General features: G+C 32.1%; 1 protein-coding gene across 1 annotated transcript; it reads right to left on the bottom strand.

The window, feature by feature from the left end:
- Nucleotides 1-686: 686 nt before the first annotated feature.
- Nucleotides 687-20,856, bottom strand: LOC134233762 (acetylcholine receptor subunit alpha-1-B-like). Its single transcript, XM_062715763.1, has 7 exons — nucleotides 20,069-20,856; nucleotides 5,597-5,817; nucleotides 5,243-5,352; nucleotides 3,276-3,733; nucleotides 2,825-2,911; nucleotides 2,530-2,648; nucleotides 687-1,880 (listed from the first exon to the last, which is right to left on the bottom strand). The coding sequence occupies exons 1-7, from the start codon at nucleotides 20,133-20,135 to the stop codon at nucleotides 1,413-1,415; spliced, it is 1,530 nt and encodes a 509-aa protein (XP_062571747.1). The 5' UTR covers nucleotides 20,136-20,856; the 3' UTR covers nucleotides 687-1,412.
- Nucleotides 20,857-22,290: the final 1,434 nt, after the last annotated feature.

The raw sequence follows: 22,290 nt of genomic DNA, 5'->3' as shown, positions 1-22,290 counted from the left end.
GATATTTTAATTGAAAGTATACTTTCAATAAAGTATGCAAAAAAAAAATCTTCGAGTTTCACAAGGTTCATAGGCCTTTTAGAAATTTTGTAGAGTCGCGAAGTAAGGAGTTGACCCTTACGTCGCGGATTCGAATCCCATTGTGGGACGTGGTGACCAGTCCTTCGGGTGAGACCGTATAAATCGAGGTCCCGTGTCGCAGTAGGTGCTGTCACGAAAAAGATCCTTCCCTGCTCGATGGCCCTGTGTGCCGAGTATAGGACAAAATTTTCAGCTCTCCACCAGCAAGTGGTGGCGTCTCCATTTAAGTGAAAAATTCTCGAGAGGGACATTAAACAATATACAATATCAATTAATCATTACAAAGTTTCATACGTTCTTGGGTTCACTTTACTTTCTTGCTGATTTATTCCACTGTTATATTTTCTTTCATGTTTCAAAGTTATGTGCAGAAAAAAAACAAAAAGTCAAAAGTGAAAAATATTTTATTAGCATTTGTGAACAACTATAAATACATTGGAGGTATGATGATTCATTAATATTGAATATTTGTGTATTTCAACCACAATTAATATAAGTGGTCCACTCTCTCATATCACATTTCTGCATAGAAAACATTACACTCCTTTATGAACAAGTAGACCGAGTTTATTTAGAAGTAGCAAACTTTTGCTACGGCGGTGAAGGTGAAAGCAAAAAAAAAAAAAGATATCTTTCTTATTGCTTCCTTTAAAAAAGACTTTTATATGATAAAACAAAACAGATCACATATGTTGTAAAATTCTATTTTTATACATGCATACATGATAATTAAGATATCATAGAAACCAAATCTTAATAATTTTCTTGCTATCTTAAATATCTCTTGAGGTTTCGTTTACACCAAACTGGTTTTCCTTACAATGCATTTACCATTCATTTCATCTTTCTTATGATCAAAATAAATACTGTGTTTTATAAGTTAAAAACTTTAATAAATTATGAAGAAGTTTGGCAACATATTACAATAAATAAGTTAGGGATGTATATGATAAAAAAAATGTATATTCCATTATTGCAGCGTCAATACTGAAATGTCAGACTCATACATGTGTACTCTGCAGTCTTGTACATGTTAAAAAAAAGGATACCAAAATGTTTGAATTCAGGTTTCAAAAGAAGAGATAAGCAAGTACTAAAAACTAATTAAAAAAACATATGGAGATAATGAACAGTATTCAAGATCAAAAGTCCATAAAACAATACAAAATAGGAGCAGAGCAAACACAGACTTCCAAAACATTGGATTAATTATGAATAAAAGTAAGCATCAACATAATATATTCTGTACATTCAACCAAAAAGCAAATCAAAACAGTTTTTACAAAGCAAGAAAAAAACTACTTCATTTTGCGTTTTAAAGAGGAGAATTTTCAATTGATTCCATAGAAAATGACGATGATCATTGTTATGTTTATGATAAGATAACACAGGAAGAACAAACGGTCTGTAACACAGCAAATAACCCTCCACTCTCTGACGTATTTTTCCTTTCTCTCTGATTTCTCTTTCTTATCCCTATGAAATTCCAGAATTTCACGAATTTTCCGAAGGTCCGATGCAAGGCTTGATTTGAGTATATTAAGCCTTTCGTTGTCGTTGCTATCGGGAGAAGTATGGCAATTGTTTTGTTCAAAGATGTGTTGAACACCCGAATTTTGCTGCTGCAATCCCGTGTTTTGCATAGATGGGGGCTTGGGCATTGTAAATGTTCGTTCCTCTTTTCCATCATTCAGCAGACGGACCTGGGAACACACTACTTTCTGAGAAGTGTCCGGCTGTTGTTCTTCGACAAGCTGATGCCGGATGAAAAATATTCGAGCAACAATGTCGATCATAAGCTGATATTAAAGAAATGAAACATATGGAGACAATGAACAGTATTCAAGATCAAAAGTCCATAAAACAATACAAAATGGGAGCAAAGCAAACAAGGACCTCCAAAACATCAGAGGTGGGATCAGGTGCCATTCAGAAGTGAAAACATATTCTAATTGTTACTTTTAAATGAGCAATTTGAAATTTAACTGTAATGCATTCTTTAATTTATCAGTGTTACAATCGAATTCAATGTGAAATCAAGCCTTTTTAATATTCATAGTTTCATAAATTATTACAGCTGTATATTCAGATGGCAAAAAAAAATTTAAAATATTATCTACTTAATCATAAACTTTAAAACAGATATGTTTCATAAGTATATATACATGTATGTGCCTGTATATAGCTGTTTACTAACCGTCCGTGTGTAATTATATGAAACTGTTATTGCATTCATAGTGGATGTTCGCAAGTATATGTATACATGCATTAAACATTCGGAAAATATATGTGCGTATATTTATCTGTGTAATCTTCAGTATATGTACTAAGCGTTTACATGTATATGTATTAATTTGAATGTATATTAACAATTCATATGTATACATAAGTAACAATAGTTGTTGGTTTACCATTACTTTATATACATGTATCTATATATATACTAACCGTTCGAAGCCATGCAGGTGCGCGATTTATTCGAACACCTCGGAAGAACATGTTTGTCACTATGACAGCCAGAATGGTGGACAGGGTGATCATTATCATACTCAAACAGAAGTAAGTTCCTGTAAGTATTTCATAATAAAACTGTAAACAGTTAATCAATTTCAAAATATATTGCTTTTAATAAAATTTTGCTAAAATGTTTTTTTGACATAAATGATTATTTCTTGCTCTTTTGAGTACGTCCTTCCACAAGTAGTGTTGAAGAACATGTCCTGTAATATATTCTTTTACTTACCAATCAGAGGAACACTATCTGCGGCTTTTGGCGTTGATTCTGCCAGTAATAGTAACAAGACGAAAAAGGCGACAAAAACGTTCATCCCTGTACAAAAAAAATTGAAATTGTCACACTTATTTTCTTAAATGAAATAATTTACTTGTATTATATTCTGTAATTTTTAGAGAGGATTTTCGAAAAGGACTTTTTTTAAATGAAGCATTGTAAGATTACATGTAACTGACTCAATCTGGAATAAGTGTAAAAAAGTTTCTATGTGCTAATTGATTTCAAACTAATTAGAAACGACGGTATCAATTTTTTTCTGAAATAATACTTTAAACCAAACTTTCATTTGCGACGACTTTATTTCGCGATTTACCTTGTAAACTAGTTCTAGAATTAGAACCTCGCGAAAACTTATAGCACGCGAAAAAAGTTGGTTTACAGTATGCGCAGCATTTCTTACCAAGAACTAATTTTGCAGGTGATTCAGGTGGAACCCAGAATATCACTAATGTCAGAAGAGACAGCAGAGCACATGGTAAAATTAAAATAAAGGTATAAAAAGCCACCTTTCTCTTGATCGTTATGTAAAAGGTAAGGTCTGGAAAGGGTTGATTTGGGCAACATTCATAGAAGAATTCTGTTTTGTTAGCATAATTTGCAATTATGTCCCATTCCGTGGCACTTAGATAATCTGCTACAGACATCTGATGAACATCTTGAAAAAAGTCGAGGTCCAGTTGAGTTCCATCGTATGTCCAAAAACCGAATTTCATTTTGCAGGTCTGAGTGTCAAAGGGAAAGTATGTAGTACTAAATGGACAGTTGCTGCGGAGTATGGCTTGTGGTATCCACAGGATAGAACCGTCATGTTCTACTACAACCAGAGCATCTCGCTTTTCTTTCAGTCTTGGGTCAGCGCTGCAAAAAATATATGTGTTGTAAATACAGTGAAAAATCAAGACCTGTGCAATCAGTCACACTGTGAATTTCGACGTTATACGAGGGGTGATCAAAAAGTTCGCAAACTAATTGAATAACTTCCATACAAGAAACAATATTTGGTTTTAATGTTGATTATATTTTAAATTAATCCTCCCCGATTTTAATGCACATCAACCACCGTTCTGCACATGCGCGAATCACGTGATATTGGCGGTCACGTGACCCCCTCCGTAGCGTTCTGTCACAAAAGTTAAAAGATTTTTCCGAGTTTTATATTTCTTTCCATGTGAGTTAATTTTTATGACAAGAACAGTTAATTTGTCAGAAATGGTCATATCTCGGCAACAGAATGGGTGGATAATAACATCCTTTCCAAAAATAAGCATGGCGACCATTAAAACACAAATCTTCTGTCTCAAGAGAGACCTTTATTCAAGGTGGATAGAGAATGGGTGCATCCTTTTTATCATATCTAATATGTTTAAAATCTAAAGTAAACGATATCTTAGGTATTTAATACTTATATCATTGTTCAAATATTCAACTATTTTTCAAAGTGCTAATTGGAGGTCTTTGATAGCAAATTGCTTAATTAAAAATACATATCTTTTCAAACTTGCCTTCACTGGGCAAGATGACAAGTATCATTTTTAACCATCAGCCTTCCTTCACTAAAACGATTAATCCAATCATTAATTGAATTTATAGGAACTCATTTATCTCAATAAACTGTGTACAAATTATTATATGATACTGTAGAGGGATTTCTAAGATATTACAATAAATTGTACAGTCGTTTGTTGAACGAGTTCGACTGAGACAACCATTTTTCATCACAAGTGACCTAAATTGTGACGTCATTTTCACATTGTGACGTCACAAACAAGGAGAGAAACTTTATGCAGCTTATGCTATTTATAGACCTTGTGTATTGCTATGTGTGTACCGAATTTCATTCAAATCTGAATTGTGGTTTTGTAGATATAGAGATAGATTACGAACTTTTTGATCATCCGTCGTATTTTGATCTTATTTTACTACCATGTTTTTTTACACTGTGCAATCTGACGCCCTGACTATTCCGAAACAAAATCCGTCTTTCAATGCATGTCGGATTAGATTGGTTTTAATGTATGTTTCAATTATGAGTGATTTTCCAGATGAAGATGAGTAGAGGAAAAAAAACTTACTCTTAAATATTCATTATGAAATTACATCATAATCACATCAAGTTTTCCGAAAAGAGATTTTATGGAAATTTTATTACTGAAATTTAGATATAAAATTGAGATTCTTCAAACTATGAAAGGGATAAACATTGATTTGTGCTTAATTTCCTCTTCTCTCCTCGTTTGAAAAATAAGCACTCGGGAAATTTAATGCGACAATGAATCCTCTTACGTTTTAGTAATAGAATATTACATTGAGTTTTCTTTAATGATAAAATTTCATTGCTTTCGAAGGAAAAAAGGTTATGTAACGTACAAATTGTAAAGTTTTAAATCCGGAATCCAGACTTGTTCAGAGGGCACGCGAATCTTTTTGATTCCCTCATGTTCATCAGGGTTCCATGTTAGCAATGCATCTTTCCAGGTCTGAAAGAAAGAAACGAAAAATTTGAAAAAGATCACTAGGCTTAAGAGTAAAATATTAAGTTTCAATTAAAAGTCAGAACAAAGTGCATTACAAAAAAGATCAAAGTGAATGATTTGTAATGTAGTCGAACATGCACAAGAATCATTTCTGAAGTTCTTTACTTTATGGACAAAACTATTTAGCAATGTTCTGTGCATAACTAGTCAAGTAAACAGCTCAATATAGTTGTTTTGCTGTACTTACGAACGTTTCCCAAACATTTGTCTCAAAAACTTGATTCTTTTCGTCCACTTTCAGAATTTGGATCAAAGAAAGACCAAATCTAATGGTAATGATCTCGGACGTGTTAACAACAGGTCTCCCATAGCGTCCATAGGTAGCGTAACGGTCTAGGAGAGACTTTATCAGTTGCTTCTCTTTGGATACTATGTTATATGAATCACCATCCGCTAGAGCTAAGGAGACTGGAACGAAAAAAAAACTTTTAAGTTTACTTAAAAATACAATTAAAATCATCAAATCAATTTTTTTTTCTACCAAATAAGGACATTTATTACGACATTACAAGAGAAGTCGACAGTAGCCTCTTCTATTCAGTTCTTTTTCATCCTCTCCCAGGATGAAATTGCCTTGAGTTCATATTTTTTATGTCTGGATATGAAAAAAATGGACTGAATAGGAAGAAGATATTTTCAAAAAGGGTTCTTGTTTTTAGACAATACTAAATGTGTAATTATTCTTTTCATACTTTTAATTTATTGAATTTCTCCCATACTAAGTCATAGACACAAATATAAAAGGGGACAAATATCATCGTTGATTTTTATTTTCATCGTGGTGACTTTTGAAGTGCTTTTTGTGTTAGCTTTCCACGATAATGGTTCCTCATGCGGCAGCCAATTAAAGGAAAGCAAACTAATTACCTTTGCTATATTGTAATTAAGAGAGTTAAAATAAACATGACAGTAAAATGAAATACTGTAATAAATTAGAACTATATTGGTAATTGAGACGGTAACAAATATGTCAAACGTTATTTAGAACTTTGATTTATTTCTTTCTGTATGACAGATTCTTGTTAAATATTTGCCCAACTATTGCAAAACAAACCACGTTGATTAAACATTAATTAATATCATTATGTAACGTATGACCTGTTCTCATAATTATTTCATATTTTATTACATTTTCAACGTTGTTTCATTATCTTGCACGCATGAAAGATTGTTCAAAGTCACGAGACTATATAATCAAAATTTAACAATGTAGTTATATTCTTTATTCCTTGATACTTTGTAAAAATATTACAAATTATGAATCAAGAACAGGTCATTGTATCCGTATCAACAGCCGCTTTAAAATCAATATTTCGCAAATTATTAGGTCAATATAATGACCCTGCTAGTAAATAAAATCTATTGTTAAAAGTTTTGTCAGATGATTTATTATCAGGCCTTTATTTTCACACTGAATTGTCGACAAAATTCCCAGTCGTTCGATCATAACAAGAAGCACACAGCGGTTGTGATAGTTCGACAGGGGATACTTGCTTCTTCATGGCATTTGATCACCCCTCTAATGGTTTTAAAGAGGTCCGTGATTTTGTAGAGTTCCAAGGCAGTTTAGATCTTAATTTCTGTCCGTTATCTAAATATTTCATGTAAAATTACAAAATAGTTCTCCCTCATACAATAATGTTTGCTAGGAAATTTTCTTAAATTGAGAAATGTCGCCAGCGTGGCGCAGTGGTTAGAGCTCTAGAGTCTCGAAGTAAGGAGTTGACTCTTACGTCGCGGGTTCGAATCCCATGTTGGGACGTGGAGACTGGTCCTTCGGATGAGACCATATAAACCGAGGTCCTGTGTCGCAGTAGGTGCTGGCACGAAAAAGATCCCTCCCTGCTCAATGGCCCTAAGTACCGAGCAAACGCCAAAATTTGCAGCTCTCCACCAGCAAGTGTTGGCATCTCCATATGAGTGAAAAATTTTCGAGATGGACGTTATTATATACAATGAATCAAATTGAGAAATTGAAAAAAAAAACGCCAGGAATTAGAATGTTCAATCTATAAAATTTGACTGCCACAAAGCTGTTATGTATATACATAACGACGAATACTCCCCCCAAATCGGATTTTTTTGTTTGGTTCTTTGAACTCTGCATTCAATGTACATTTTCTTTTTCTTTTTATCGAAACTTCATCGCTCAATATGAGAAAAATCTTCAAGATTGACTGTTTTAAAAGTTTTTATAATCACCCTAGCTTATTAAACGCGTCTTCGCCATCCCATTCAAACTTTCAAGCCTTCAAAATGATAAGTGTAATTTAGCAGTCATCTCACAACGTTACTACATCATCTCACAAGGATTGGTCAGAATTTCTATTTTTCATTAAACGGGTTATTTTAGCATATCTCTCAGCTTTCCTGTTTGAGAAATATGCTATGAAGTTTATCCTTAAGTAACCCTATCAAAATATCTAGGCCATTCTAGTGTTGGTCAGAAGGGGCACAAGGGATAGTGGGTCTTGAGTGGATATGACAGCAGAAGTGAAAAATCCAATTCATCATTTTCTCCGATACCAAGGTTTATACGAATGCTATTTGCTCCCTCAGGGATTTGCTAAAACTGTGTTTTCTTACCTTTTAATTTAAGAGGAAATGTTTTATCTAAAGCAATAGAAATTTGTTTGATACTGTACACCAAAAAAAAAAAAAAATTGATGACGTCTCCTTATTCGGCTTCATTAAACGTCTTTATTTCACCAAAAATAAACAGAAATTTTCCTTTTAATTATCATTAATTTAAAGTTAATAAGAACCTTGCTTAAAGTGACAAATTACTTATGTATTCAACATGACAAAATATTTTTTTCTAATTCCCCTTTTCCTTCCAAAAAAAGACAATTTCGACCAAAAGCAATTCTCATCAGACCAAGGGTACAATTATTTAACCATAAAATGTAAAAGAACATGAGAGTGGCCCATAAAATGTTCAAAACTAAAGAAGTCATTTTGTACGTAAAATATCGCACATCTGAATGTTGAGATAGTGATTCTTAGTCCATTAAACATTGCAGACCGAGATAATGATTCCGTGCCCATAAAATGTAACAGGTTAAGAAAATGATTCTTTTCCTGAAAATGTCACAGGTGAAAACAATGTCCCATCTTATAATTTCTAAATCACAAATCTGAAAGTTTAGATGTATATATTATATAATAGTTTCTTAGTCCATGAAATATCGCAGACGTTGAAAACAACTCCATGCCCATAAAAATGAAACAGTTCAAATTCGAAAACATGATTCTTTGACAAAAAAGTCATAGACAAACCCAAGTCTTTACTGAATATATGAATAAAATATATGGAGATAACGATAAGTATTCAAGCTCAAAAGTCCATTAAATAATATAAAATAGGAGCAGAACAAGCAAGAACCTCCAAAACATCGGGCGTGGTATCAGGTATTATAGAGGAGTGGTGAGCATCCCCTTACGACCAGTCTCATCCGCCGTGTGTTCCTTGTATGATTAGGAAATAAGGAAAAATCCATCGATAATTCAATGTGAAAATAATGGCCTAACAATAAGTATGAAAACTATTAGTCAGCATTTGACTTGATAAGGAATTGTATTTGCCGGCAATGTCATTGTATCGACCATAGAACTTACGAAATTATTACTTTAAACGAGACTGGTGATATTCTTGTTTCAGCAACTTTGTCAATAACGGACCTCGAATTAAAACTGTTCATACGTAGCACCTACTGTTGCGTATCAAATCAAAGATATAATCCCCGTATGCAGTTGATCATTGTATATTGCTGCATAACTAAGGGAAGTTGACAATTGAAAATTAATTAAAGTAATCTCGTTTGTCATAAAGTTGTTAGATTATTTTTAACATCTTTTTCAAGTAAAATATCTAAATATGAAAAAGATGTGTCCGACTCTGTGGTATCTTTTATTTCAAGTTCACCGGGATATATCGTACCGAAATAAAAATGGAAATAACCATTTTTATTGACAATACACGTCTCTATACTAGTATTCAAATGTCGAGTTGAAGGCCACAGGAAGTGTTTTCTTGCTTTCACGTATAAGATTTTGGACGAATTCTGCTCCATATGAATACAAAAAAAGGTCTGCTAATAAAAGGACGCAATTCGTACCCATGGAAATTTCAATAGATTGTAGGAAGACTCTCTAAAAACCACATAGATCTTTTTAGTATCAACTTCAGAGTGCTTGTGTGTACAATCAAAATGTTTTGCAAAATAATTTTGCAACTGACCAATGAGAATGTGAGTAAATTTACGAGTTCCATTTTTATTGAAAGACAGCTGTCATTTATAAAGCTTGTATTTTAACTAAAACTAGGGAATGGTTTGTAGTCTCAAGTATTAATGCTGTTAATTTTGTAATTTCAAAATTTCCTAAAGTTCCTTCCAATTTGTATGCATTCACAATTGATTTACAACCCCTCTCAAATAAATTGTTTTACAATACACCTGATTTTTCTCCTTCATTACTGTTAATATCTTAGTGAGGAGTAAAGAAAGAGGCTCGGTAGAACATTTACTGAATGACTTATGAATCTTTGTAAGGACTTTTATGAAGCTTCGGAATCCAATACCAAATATGGTAATTCAAATTCACTTTTGTTGTTTGGAATATTAAAAATATTCAAAACTGACATATAATTCTGAAAAATTACTTCCTTTGAAAGGAAACTATAAGTATCACTAGGATTTCCATTCGTAGAATGAAATAAATGACTTGAAACAAAACCTTGGCATTTTGAACTGTGAGTCATTCATTCTGAAACAAACCATAATAATACAGATAATTATCTTACTGTTGTTTTTTCGACCATCATATTATTTTCGACCCGCGATGGCTGGTTCCATGTTGATATAATTCATTAAGTTTAATGAACCCTAAACAGGAATGCGATTGCTGCGCTTCAGTGCGACAATTTACCGTATTGGATTCTGACGATACCGAACCATGAAGGCAAATATAAATAAAACATTGTGTGACAAAATAACGATACTCAAATGAGATGGAATTCTGCAGTTCTGTAATTTCCAGGTTCAGGTTTCATTTCAATTAACCCCTAATGTAAGTCTGATCATTATAAATAATCATCTACAACCGTTATATCATATTGTATGTACGATTTATTACAGAATTTCAATAAAAAATATTCGTTTCGGCACATTTATTCTGCAAATTGATAACAACATCCGATTTATAGTTAAGAGTTATTTCCTTTTCCTGATCAAATCATGTATTGTGTTGAGGACCAGAAAGATCCAGGCAATCAGACAGAATGGAAAAACTTACCTCAGCATACAAAGGTAATTGAGTGAAACCATCTGATGGATAAAAACAAATAAAAACCATTTTCCCAAATTATATTCAACCAAATGCACTGTAACCTGGGATACATTAAAGAGTGGAGAGGTATTAGGAACCTTTAGTTTAACCATGAACATTTTCAATCAAAACGATTATTTCGACGATATGTCTAAAAATTGCTATCTCAGTTTATATATTGAGTGGTGTGGAGATGTTTGTTTTCTACAGTGACTAACGGCCATATTTAATACAAACAACAATTTTTTTATTTACTCCTCATATTCTCAAAGCTGAGAATGATGTTTTCAATAGTTCCATAACATATATTGTGTTAATATTGTGCTCTTATTGTGTTAATGTCTTTTAGAGCATAAAAGGTGTCAGATAAATCAAAGATTTTTGATATTTAAAGTAATGTATAAGTCAAAATATGATTTAAAGACTAAAGACGACAACAGTGAAAAGAAGGGGTCTTCCAAACATAAAAATCATCTGTTTGATTTATTTAAAACAGTCTGAATGCAACTCTGAATACAAAACACGGGACCCAGAAATATACCACGCAATAACTTTCACGAAGAAGGAAATTGTTTCTCTTGCGAATCAACAAGAATCGAGATATATTGCTAAAGAGAGCATTAATTTTCTTTTTTGTCAATTTCCTGAGTGGAACTTTCGTTATTAGATAGTTTCCTCAGAATTGAAGAATTATCTTGCTATTAACTTTTTATATCTCTAGAGCAGTTAGGATTTTTAAGAATAAAGTCTCTAAATGGAAAACACCTACTTTAAAAAATAAATGTGTTATAGATAATAAAAACTCATTATAAGTATTCAGATGAGAGGGACATTTTCTTCGTTTGGCATATCTTGTATACTCCCATTACATCTACTAAAAGCATAGAATCAAAGTTTTCATTTTTGTTCGAATATAGCATAATAGTGCTCCAAGTACAAAACGGTTACACATAGTTCAGTTTTTTATCGTTTGGTGTACGATTATACAGGATTTCCTCTCATTAGCATACAACCCCCAAAAAACAAAACATAAACTAAATCGGATCTGACGAAAATCTAGAAGAAACGGTAGATAATGTCCACAATAGTTATATTAGCGTTCTATGAAGAAATTATGGTGCAAAGAAAGTAGATTGTTTTTACGAAAACTGACAGGCAAAGACCCGATAGTTGTCTGCAATGGGTCTCTTGTGAAAAGAAAGTTTATCTCAATGCCTTTTATTTTCTTTTTGATGAATTTGGGGTTCCTTTGCGAGTCACATGCGACGGGCAGAGGGAAGAAGTCATGAATATTTCAGCACTTTCACAAAGAGCGGTTCTGTATATCAAAAAAGAATGATACATTACGTCATTAACAGCCTCGATGTCCGATGCCATTTTCATTTCATTCAGATTTTTTTTTAATACTATCATCAGAGTATGGTATTTATACGTAGCACACTTGGCAGTCAATCTAAGTTTTACGCAATTTTTCAATTTAAGGGGGCCGACTATAGTTTTATTGTGTGAAAACTACAATAGCGAAACTCTTCATTTTTATACCATATATAACTTACATTAAATTCAGTGTACATACAAAGTTTGGGGGAAGTCTACCGTCCAGGTATTTTTGAGGGACCGTCTCAAAATACAGGTACATTTACTATAGGATTATATAGGAAAATGCCAATTTTTAGCACTTTAAAGCAAATTATACAAATACTACAATAGACATTTTGTTCAAACTATAATATATGATGAGTAATACTATATTTTACAATATATGTAAGAAACACAGAATTCTACCGTCTTGTTACCAGAGGGGGCATCTCAAAATGCAAAAAATTAGCAAATTTTACTATTTTTAAAGAGTATTACAAAATATGACGTACACAATGGCTTCAAATGAAAATATGATAAAAATATTGGAGATATTCTCAAATTTCTATGTTTTAAATTTCAAGAGCGTATGTTTATTACTTTTTCCTTAATAATATTTTTATTACCCCTTTCTTTAAGAGCTAAAGATTATCATAACGTCAAAAACACACTGCAACGACGTCAACCTACATATCAATTGCAAAATCGGTTAAAAAATCAGTTATATCAAATTGTAATCACATTTTTATGCCTATAATTTCTTAATTTTGTTTAATTTTAATAATCAAGCAAAAAAGAGTTGCATTAAAACAGTAAATACGCTTCGTTTTACGATTTATTGCGCAATGGAAACTTTCTTGAAAATTTATAAGACGTACATTGTATCAGACTATATTGTATGCATAATTCATAGGTTTGAAAGGACGTTTAAGTTTCTTGTCTATAGACATGTTTAAAGGGATTATCCCAACTTATTCCCATTTTCGATAATTAAGATTTAAATATTGCTGAATTGTATAGAAGCAGTATATTTGCAAGATTGCTTTATAATAATAACATTCCCTTTCTCATTTGTTTAAGTTTGTGTGAATTAATACGATTTAATAATTATTTTTGAAAATGTATAGATGTACAGATAATTGAAGGTAACGTTAACTTTTTTTTGAAAAAAATTGTTTTAACTATCCGTTTGCATGACAACAAAGGCTACTTTTTTCCTTTGTTTCTGAGAACTTTTTTCCTCTTGAAATAAAAATGAAATTAAGAACAAATGCTCAAACATGTTAGGAATATCAGAGAAGGCAAAATGGTACTGCTGAAAATTCAGACTATAGAATGAAACATATGGATAACGAACAGTATTCAAGATCAAAAGCCCATAAAACAATACAAAATAGGAGCAGAGCAAACACGGCCCTCCAAATCATCGGATGTGGGATCAGGTGCCATGGAGGATTGAGCATCGCCGTGTAGACCGATCACAAATGCCGTGTGTTCCTTGTCATAATCGGGAAATAACTAAAAAAATCCGTCGTCAATTCAGTGTATAAATAATGGACTAACAAATAGTACGAAAAGCGTCAGTCAGCATTTCACAAAGTTCATCTTTCCCTGCGTTGCTTAAATACTTCCATTTCTATGAGAATTCCAGTTGATATGCTTGTCATGAACTGCTTTCATTTCTTTTTTGCAATATCCCACTATAAGTTCCATCACTGTTAAGTCTAAATGTTCACTTTACCTTATTTTCCACTAGAAATCATTAACCCCATGGAATGTCAATAAAGCCGACTTGGTAATTCGTTCCTTTTGTTAAGCGTCAAATTGGTATTTGTCGTCCCTTATTACGGAGGAGAGGGGGCTAGAGTAATCTTATTTACCCAGTATAAATCTCGTCCCATTCTTTATTATAGAAGAGTGAACGCTGATTGCTATATGAATCAATTTGAACTCGGCGTTACGTGAGCGCTTAGAAGATATATGCCTATTAATAACGTATTCATAAAAGCGTTTGCATATGGTGGACAGTCATTTACATTTTGAATTTATATACCCAAATTTTAAAAGCATATAACTTATTACTAGTATCATATTTTTTGCCCATTCACTTATGCTTGAAAGAAACGGCAAATACGTGATATCTGTGCATGTACCTCATATATTTAAAAAAAAGTATTAGACATATAAGTTTGCATTTAATTAAGTTGGATAAAAATGATTGTTTTGCGCTTAAAGGTACCTTAAACGGTACTATTAATTACTTAGACAGTAAAGACATAATAATACAGAACAGACATAATACAAAAACCTTACTTAAAACCTGGACCATCTTTCTCGAGAATATTGCATATTACGTGTACTATTTTTCCAGTGAGAAGGAAATGATCGCGCAAATGGTGTAAACATGGCATTTTCACGAAATCCATTCCGATACAGAGAATATAATGAGACAAGAAGTCCCAAGACGGTTATACATTAAATCAATATTTGTTGTAATACATAGGTAGATGACATCTGGTTGGAATAGGATTCCAGAATTCGCATTTGAACATGCAATAGTTTTCTTCATTAGTAACTGATTTTTTAAAATTCATTTCTTCAATAAATATTTAAGTTTCACTGAGAACAACAGGGAGCTTTGCTACTGCAGGAACATAACTCTTTATTGAAGTTCAACTATCAACAAATACGATATCAGTAGTTGATTCATTGAAATTTCTTATATTCACTAGATTTTGTCAGTATCCTTTTTTCCTGCATTCCTGGTTTGCAAAATTTATTTCTTACCCATTGAAGGTCGATTTATTTCTCTACACGTGAGGGAATTGCTTATGTAACCAAATCTATTGCAAGTATCCTCCATTGGACAAAATGGTCTAAAATAATAGTCCTTTAACCCTTTTGTCCGCAAAAAGTCTATGGTCTTTTTTGGACTTATTGTTCTTTTTATTCTTATTAACCAAAAGGGCATACCTCATTCATGATCTGATTGATCTTGTACTTGTAAATCATATGTTCACAAAACATCTCACACTGTATATAGATCTAATTTTAGTAAATAGTATTTTCATAATTAATTTTGTAATATTGCTCATCGGCATCTGGGTCTTGATCAGTGAAAACCTTTAAAAATTATATTTTCTGTCCACCTGCTTCTTTTCAAATACACCTATAATTGTAGTAAATGTGCTTAAATGTGCTATATTTTAGATAAGTATGACATTATTTAGATTTTATTGATCTTTATACTTTTTCATATTTTTTTTATATTATTTTGCACTGGGCAGCACCATGATAAATAGCAAAATTTACATTTTTTTTCTTTATAATGGTATTGACTTCATTTTCTCAATGAATTATCAACGAATTTTCCACATGACCTCATGACAAGAATCAAAGGGAAGATGCGACCATTGACAGGTGATGCTTACTCCTCCGTGGCACGTGATCCCACTTCTGATGTTCCTCTGTTCCTAATTTGTATTATTTTGAACGAATTTCAAACTTGATAACTGTTTGTTGTTTGCATATTTTATGTGTGCATTAGTATTTATCTATATATTTTAAGCAAGAGAATACCTACTTGAAATAGATTCCCAAATATATATCTTGATTACAGTTTGTTGTTGGCATATTTCATGTGTGCATTAGTATTTATTTATAAGTTTCCTACAAGTGTCATATAAAGATATATGCAGACATATTTGCAGTTGCAGATAGTCTGAAATTGAAACTGACCATCTCAAAATACTTTGTCCTATATTTCCAATAATTTTTTCATCAGGAGAAACTGAACCCAAAAACATTGCATGTCTTAAATAATTTCCTCTGACATTGTCATTAATTGCTTTAGCAGTATTGATTACACATTTAGCTATCATCTTCCTATTCACTCATGAATCAAGTTCTTTCTCTATGTCTTATTTTTCATACCATAATATATCAAATGAAATGAAAATCAAACAGTTTAAAACATGAATGTGAAAATATGCTACAAAGCATAAAATCTTGAAATCTCATTAAAGCTACTATACATAAGATTTTTTTTTTTTTTTTAGATTTTACCATTTATGTAATGTAATGTACAATGTGTTCAACTAAACATGCATAGGAGTCAATTCGGACAGAAACATTGACCGGTGCTATTAATAACGTATAAAAGTAATCATTAAATCGAAGACATCACCATTATGGAGAGAGTAAAAGCGATACTGCTGAGGAGAAACTCAGTAAATTACCGCTCCATTCCATTTCTTCTATCAAGCAAAGGACTGCATCAAAAATAGATAAAAAAGAGTATCCTATACCATTCACTGAGATCATGAGCAAGGGTTCTAAATAATGAATACTAAAAATTGAAGTGTTAAAGTAGTTTTTTTTATTGATGATCAGATTGCATTTAGTTCTTCTATTTTACATTTACCATTTACCACTACTTTCCATATAACTATATTTTAAAGAAGCCAATATACTGGCTCTTTAAAAAGATTAATTTATTGTGCTAACACAACGCTTTGTTTTCTAGAAATCTCAATTTAAACTAATTAACTTATAACTAGCTAGCTCTAATCAAGCAAGTTTCTCACAAGAGTTAGCAGTAACTTTTTTGTATACATGTACTCCTTTTATAGACTTTTTTTTAATTTTAACAATTGAAATTTCATGAAGTATTTAAAAAATCGATCATTAACTGAACTATTTTCTTTGGACCAGCTCTAAATCGGTTAGTTCTTTACTAGACATGGTAGTAACTTCTTTCAATTGATCAATTGTACTAAAGTAATCCTATACCTTCAACACATAAAAATACGTCTAGATTTTTTTTCAATGTTGATTTGTTGTCGAGAGATTCGAAATAATCAGGTTTTAAGGTATTGCTTTTTGGCGTCTTATTGGGAATTGATAGCCGGAAATTAAGAAGGATGAACGCAGGAAAACTAGTGTTAAAGTGTCATCTGGTAATGACAGATACGAGAAAGAGTTTGCCATAGGATTCAGACTTATTATTTAAAGAGTCTGTGTTTTTAATCAAACAGGAATACCGGTTGCCAAGCTTGATTGTAAAGACAGAAAAATATGTTCTTTCAGTGCTTCATGCCATACTGTCACCTCCTAAGGCCTCACAAAAACGCAGATTGACATATCAAAGTTTTTGAGATGCTTGGTGAATGTAAAAGCGAGACTTGAAGCAATATGAGCTGCATGTTTGACATCGGAAAAAAATGTTGCAAATTTTAAATGACAGAAAAAATAGAACATTTATAAACTTCTGTTGTTCATATTTGCTATGAAAGAACTTTTTATAAGCTTCGAATGAAGCAAAATTGAATTATTGTCGTCCTGTACAATAATGACTGTATATTCAGTTGTAAGAGGAAATATTTCTTCTGAAACATTTTTAAACTTTATTTTGGTTTTATTGATCATAAGGGTTTAGATCCTTTAATTTTACATTTTAGCATAAAATTCTTGCATTATTGAAAGAACATATTTTCCTTTAATTTTCAAGCATGTTCTTCGTAGAAAGAGCACTGTCTCATATTTTGATCTTAAATACATTTTTCCCCAGAAAATCAAGATTGATTGTAAAACGTTGTCTCATGTTCTATAATTTATAGATTGACTTTGTCAGCAAATGCAGTCCATCATATAGTCGAATTATCGCCGACGTTTTTGATACTAATTGTTATACTATCGGTAATTATTTAAACACGGAATTGTGTACATAGAAGAACGAACACATGGACGTGTGACCTGTCGACAGGGAATGCTTAATCCTCTATGACACCTGATGACACCTCCTACGTTCGTGTTTGTGTATTCTTCCATGGGACTTTGAGTTTGATTTTATTGTTTCGTGTTTGCTCCGCTCCCATTTTGTATTGTTTTAATGAACTTGATAAATGTTTGTTGTTTATTGTAAACCATTTTAAGACATTCCATGATACACATGTATATTGATTTTATATAGAATAGATTAAAAATTCTTTTCAAGTAATGTTCAGAACAAATTCACCTGTATGTCAACGTTTGAATAAATTTAAAGAGAGAAAAGGCATGCTCGTATTTTAATAGGCAAGTATCTTCAAACTTCATATTATGATTTTTTGTCGTATTTTAATATAATAATCATTCATATTATTTATGCATGTACATAGACTAAGAGACAAAAGTATGATATTCTATTCAATATGTTGAACCGATTACTTTAAATGGTATGTTTTATTTTGCTGCAATAAGGCCACATTTCATTTCAGATATTTTTCACTGTATAATATTATGTGTCTGCAAATAACCAATATACAGTGGACAAAATTTGTTGCTTTTCACTCCTCGACACAGCCACAAAATTCCTTGAAAATAGAATTAAGAAGTCCAAACAAGGAGATTTTTAAGTAAATTATGATGAGCAAAATATTGGTTGTGCATTACACTTTTCACTTTATAAGTGGACAACTTTTTAAACCAAAACTAATTAAAAAACGAACAATCAAAATAATTCAAAATCACGTTTCCCATCGCTACTTTTAAGGTCAATTTTTTTAACTGATAATACATATAGAAATCTTCACACCGTGTCTATTGTTATGTGCTTTTATTAATTCAATCTGTTTAAATTTTATTAGAAATAAATACAAAGTGGACAAATTTTCAAAAAAGCAATATTTATATATTATTGTGTTTTATTGCTTATCCCCATCACAAACATAGCAAATAGAAGCAGAAAGGTATAATCATTTGAATAGAAGTTTAGAGGCCACATTGGTGTGACTACAAACATGTAGGCAAATACTTCTTTCAACAGAATAAATTTAATTCCAGTAATTAAACGTTAAAACGATTTGCAATATCATTGACTTAACGTCGCAAGAATTATTCGACTTGCCCTTATATTCTTACAATATTTGACAATTATTCATTTACCACCCAGTTTAAATGCAGGGTTTATTCAAAGCCAGATTTAACTATTGCATTGCAAAGAAAGGTATCAGAGTGCAAATTATCATTCATAGGAAAGCATTGAAGTATTCGGGGAGTTCAAATATTTTTCCCGTTGATTTATCATCGATAGAAAGCTATTAAATAAATGTTATTCTTTATAAGCAGCAAAAAATAGCAGTACTGTGTCTAAAAAGTTTAATCCGACACATATCTTTATAACCTTAGCAAAAGTATCATATATAAGTAGACTGTTTTAATACTTTCAATGTAAATGGGAGGAAAAGGACTTTTTTTCTTTGAAATTTTCTGAAAGGTGCTGCAAGACCAATGATATTGTAAACACGTAACAACTACTTGTACCTTGTGGAGCCAGAGCCTTATTCCCACTATTGACTTTTTAGAATATTGATATATGCACGGGAAGCAGAGATCACAAGCAACAATTCTGTTTGAAGACTGTCATGAAGTCAAATTTATGAAGTGCAATTCTTTAAAAGATCTCCAATAGGCCCTTAAACTTTCTCTCCAAGGGTTATCAGAGAAGCTGCAACGCTTCCACGGCTCTTGGTTTTAGCTTTGGATTCCACAAGTTTGTCATATTTATACAGTGTATTTCTACTTTATGCAACATTATACAAAAGACTTGTATATAGTCAGTAATAAAGATATTAAATAAAACAAAGTAATATTGTAATGTAAATTTTTACGGTATAATTTTTTATTACACTTGATACACAGTTCGAAAAAATATGTCTCTTCAGTGATGCTGATCAGAAACGTTAGAAATTCAAAGTATTTGAATTTAAAAAGACATTGAAGAGCTAAAGAAAAAAGGTTCCAAGGAATGAAGCCAAATACGTCGAAGGATTAGAGCTATGCATGAAGGATATGATTCTTTATTTTAAAATAAAGATTTTCCACAACACTATTTTGTTCATATTAATTTATTTTCAAGCTATTATCATTGTATAGTTTCTTTATAAAGTAAACAGCTACTTAAACTTCAGGTAAGTAAAAAAAATTGGCCTACCTGCAAGAAGCAAGAAGACTGTTAAAAAAGCCCCATGGAATCCTACGTCCTTACAACAACTTTCCATTGTGTAGTCTTCATGAATAAGATGTTGCTAGATGGATTCATATGATTCCAGACAAACAATGCGTCTATCGCTTATGAAGCTTATAATCAAGACAGCAAATCTGAATGCTCTTATCAACGGTCAATATATAAATAAATTACTAATTGCCTACAGTAGGCTACCGGTTAATAGTTTCCGATGCCGGGGACATTTTTCCAAAACAAACAACTGAGATTTTGAACCTTCGCTCTTTAAATAAGCTAAATGCAATCAGAACTTCTGATTTCTTCTTAATGAGTGACGTATGGCATGTATTATCCAATAAAATTGAAGATATGCGGTCCGCCTCTTCTGGTCTATTCCAGTCACACTTAGGTCTCAGGTTTTTAGATTTGGAACGTATGAAATATACTCCTGTTTGTAGCTTTCCGTATTGATTCCTACGCAGTTGGAAAGAAGCCCCGCGATGTCACCAGACTTAGCTTCTTTGTTTTTCTTTCCTCTCTCGATGGTTCCAATTGCAGCCAAAAGAAAGTTAAGGCACCCAAACGTTGTCGTCATCCAAGTCACCTTTTCTATGCAGTGTATCAGTTAATTACATAAGTATTGATATAACAATAAATCAAAGCACATATATTCGATGTTTTCTGCTTTTGATATTGTTTTTCTCTGCAACACGTCGAAGAAACTGCTAATGGATTTCTAATTTGTAACACGTCTGTCCCTCCAAGAATCAATGAAATTTAAAGTCCTTTCTGGAATAACATTGAATGGTATTTACCTAACATTACAACGCCAGCTCTTTCTCTACGTTCATTTTTATGTTTGAATTAACATCATCTTCGACATTCGGATACTTCTTGGTTTTAAATGAGGATTGTCAATACACTGCTTGTCTCTACCAACAGCCTTAAAAATCAATCTGCTTTATTCTATCAAGGTTATTAGCTGTGGAAGATTCGCTGAAACTTCCTGTCCTGTCTCAATTATTCACAAAGCATTGATACATATTATGGATTTCAAATGAAATTTACAACGGTAAGCCAGCAAAAAGTGTTTCAGTCTTTTAAGGTGTTGATTCATGCTTGTCATTTTCCATGCCAAGAAAAATCGAATTCTTCAACGTCAAATATTAAGCAAGACATCATTTATACATCACGACCCGTTCTTGTGAGGTATAAAAACAAATAATGCACCAACCAATAGGAAGAATGCTTTCATATTTGAAGATCGTTTCAAATTGTTGATATTTGATTTGGGTAAAACTATATAATTAATATACCTGGGTCGACTTCGCAAAAAAAAAAAATCTATAGAAAAAGTCACTTTATATCCAGCAGGATGCCAAGTGTTTTTGTAAGTAACAAAGGTATATTTTGAACTGGTAGAGAATGAACAATGGGACTGCAAAATTGAATATTTTTGTTGGCAATTTCCACTGCTTTATGACACCAAATAAGCTTGTATTGTATCAATTGAGCCAGGACTGTCCAAGTGACTGCCTGCATTAAATAGCTTAATTTCGCGGTTGGATTCGGAAATATCCGACGATTATATCCTATCGATTTCTTTATTTTTAATTTCACTCCTAATGATGTTTACAAATACTCTCAGCTACAACCGTTTCTAATTGGACGGTGTATATACTAGTGTTATAAAAATTATCCTTTTGCAGCTGGTATTGATGTCATCAGCTCCAATTTGACTTTGATTTTTTTTAATGTGGTACGTAAAGAAATGTTTTCTGGCAAAGCGTATAGTTAAGAACCTATTAGTAAAAAGGATTAAGCAGAATCGGTACACTGGAATATAAGCCACTCAAAACTTGAAAACATTAAAACCTGCAAAAGTGAATAAAATGTTGTCTAAAAAAATTTCGATTTTTTTTTTATTTATTTTTTTGAAATATGAAGGTTGCTAACAGTTCAGTCCATATACTCACAGTTCACTTTCCAAGGAAGAAATTCTTTAAAGTCCGGTTTACAAATATTCAGTGTTGAATTTTCTTATCATACCAGTCAACTATGGTGAGTGCAAACTACCTTTTTTGTGCTGGGTTCCTCAAGTTCATTAAAATTTTCACACTTACAAGGATTGGTCCAGCAAATGCTCCATCAACCCCTCATCTTTACTCCTTGCACAAAATATGAAACATGTAAAGGAAAAACTCGAGACC

Source organism: Saccostrea cucullata, unplaced genomic scaffold (genome assembly GCF_032062105.1).
Source record: "Saccostrea cucullata isolate Sc308-1 unplaced genomic scaffold, CSIRO_AGI_Scuc_v1 ctg484, whole genome shotgun sequence".
In the NCBI taxonomy this organism is placed as follows: Eukaryota; Metazoa; Mollusca; class Bivalvia; order Ostreida; family Ostreidae; genus Saccostrea; species Saccostrea cuccullata.
This window is presented reverse-complemented; position numbering and strand designations above follow the sequence as displayed.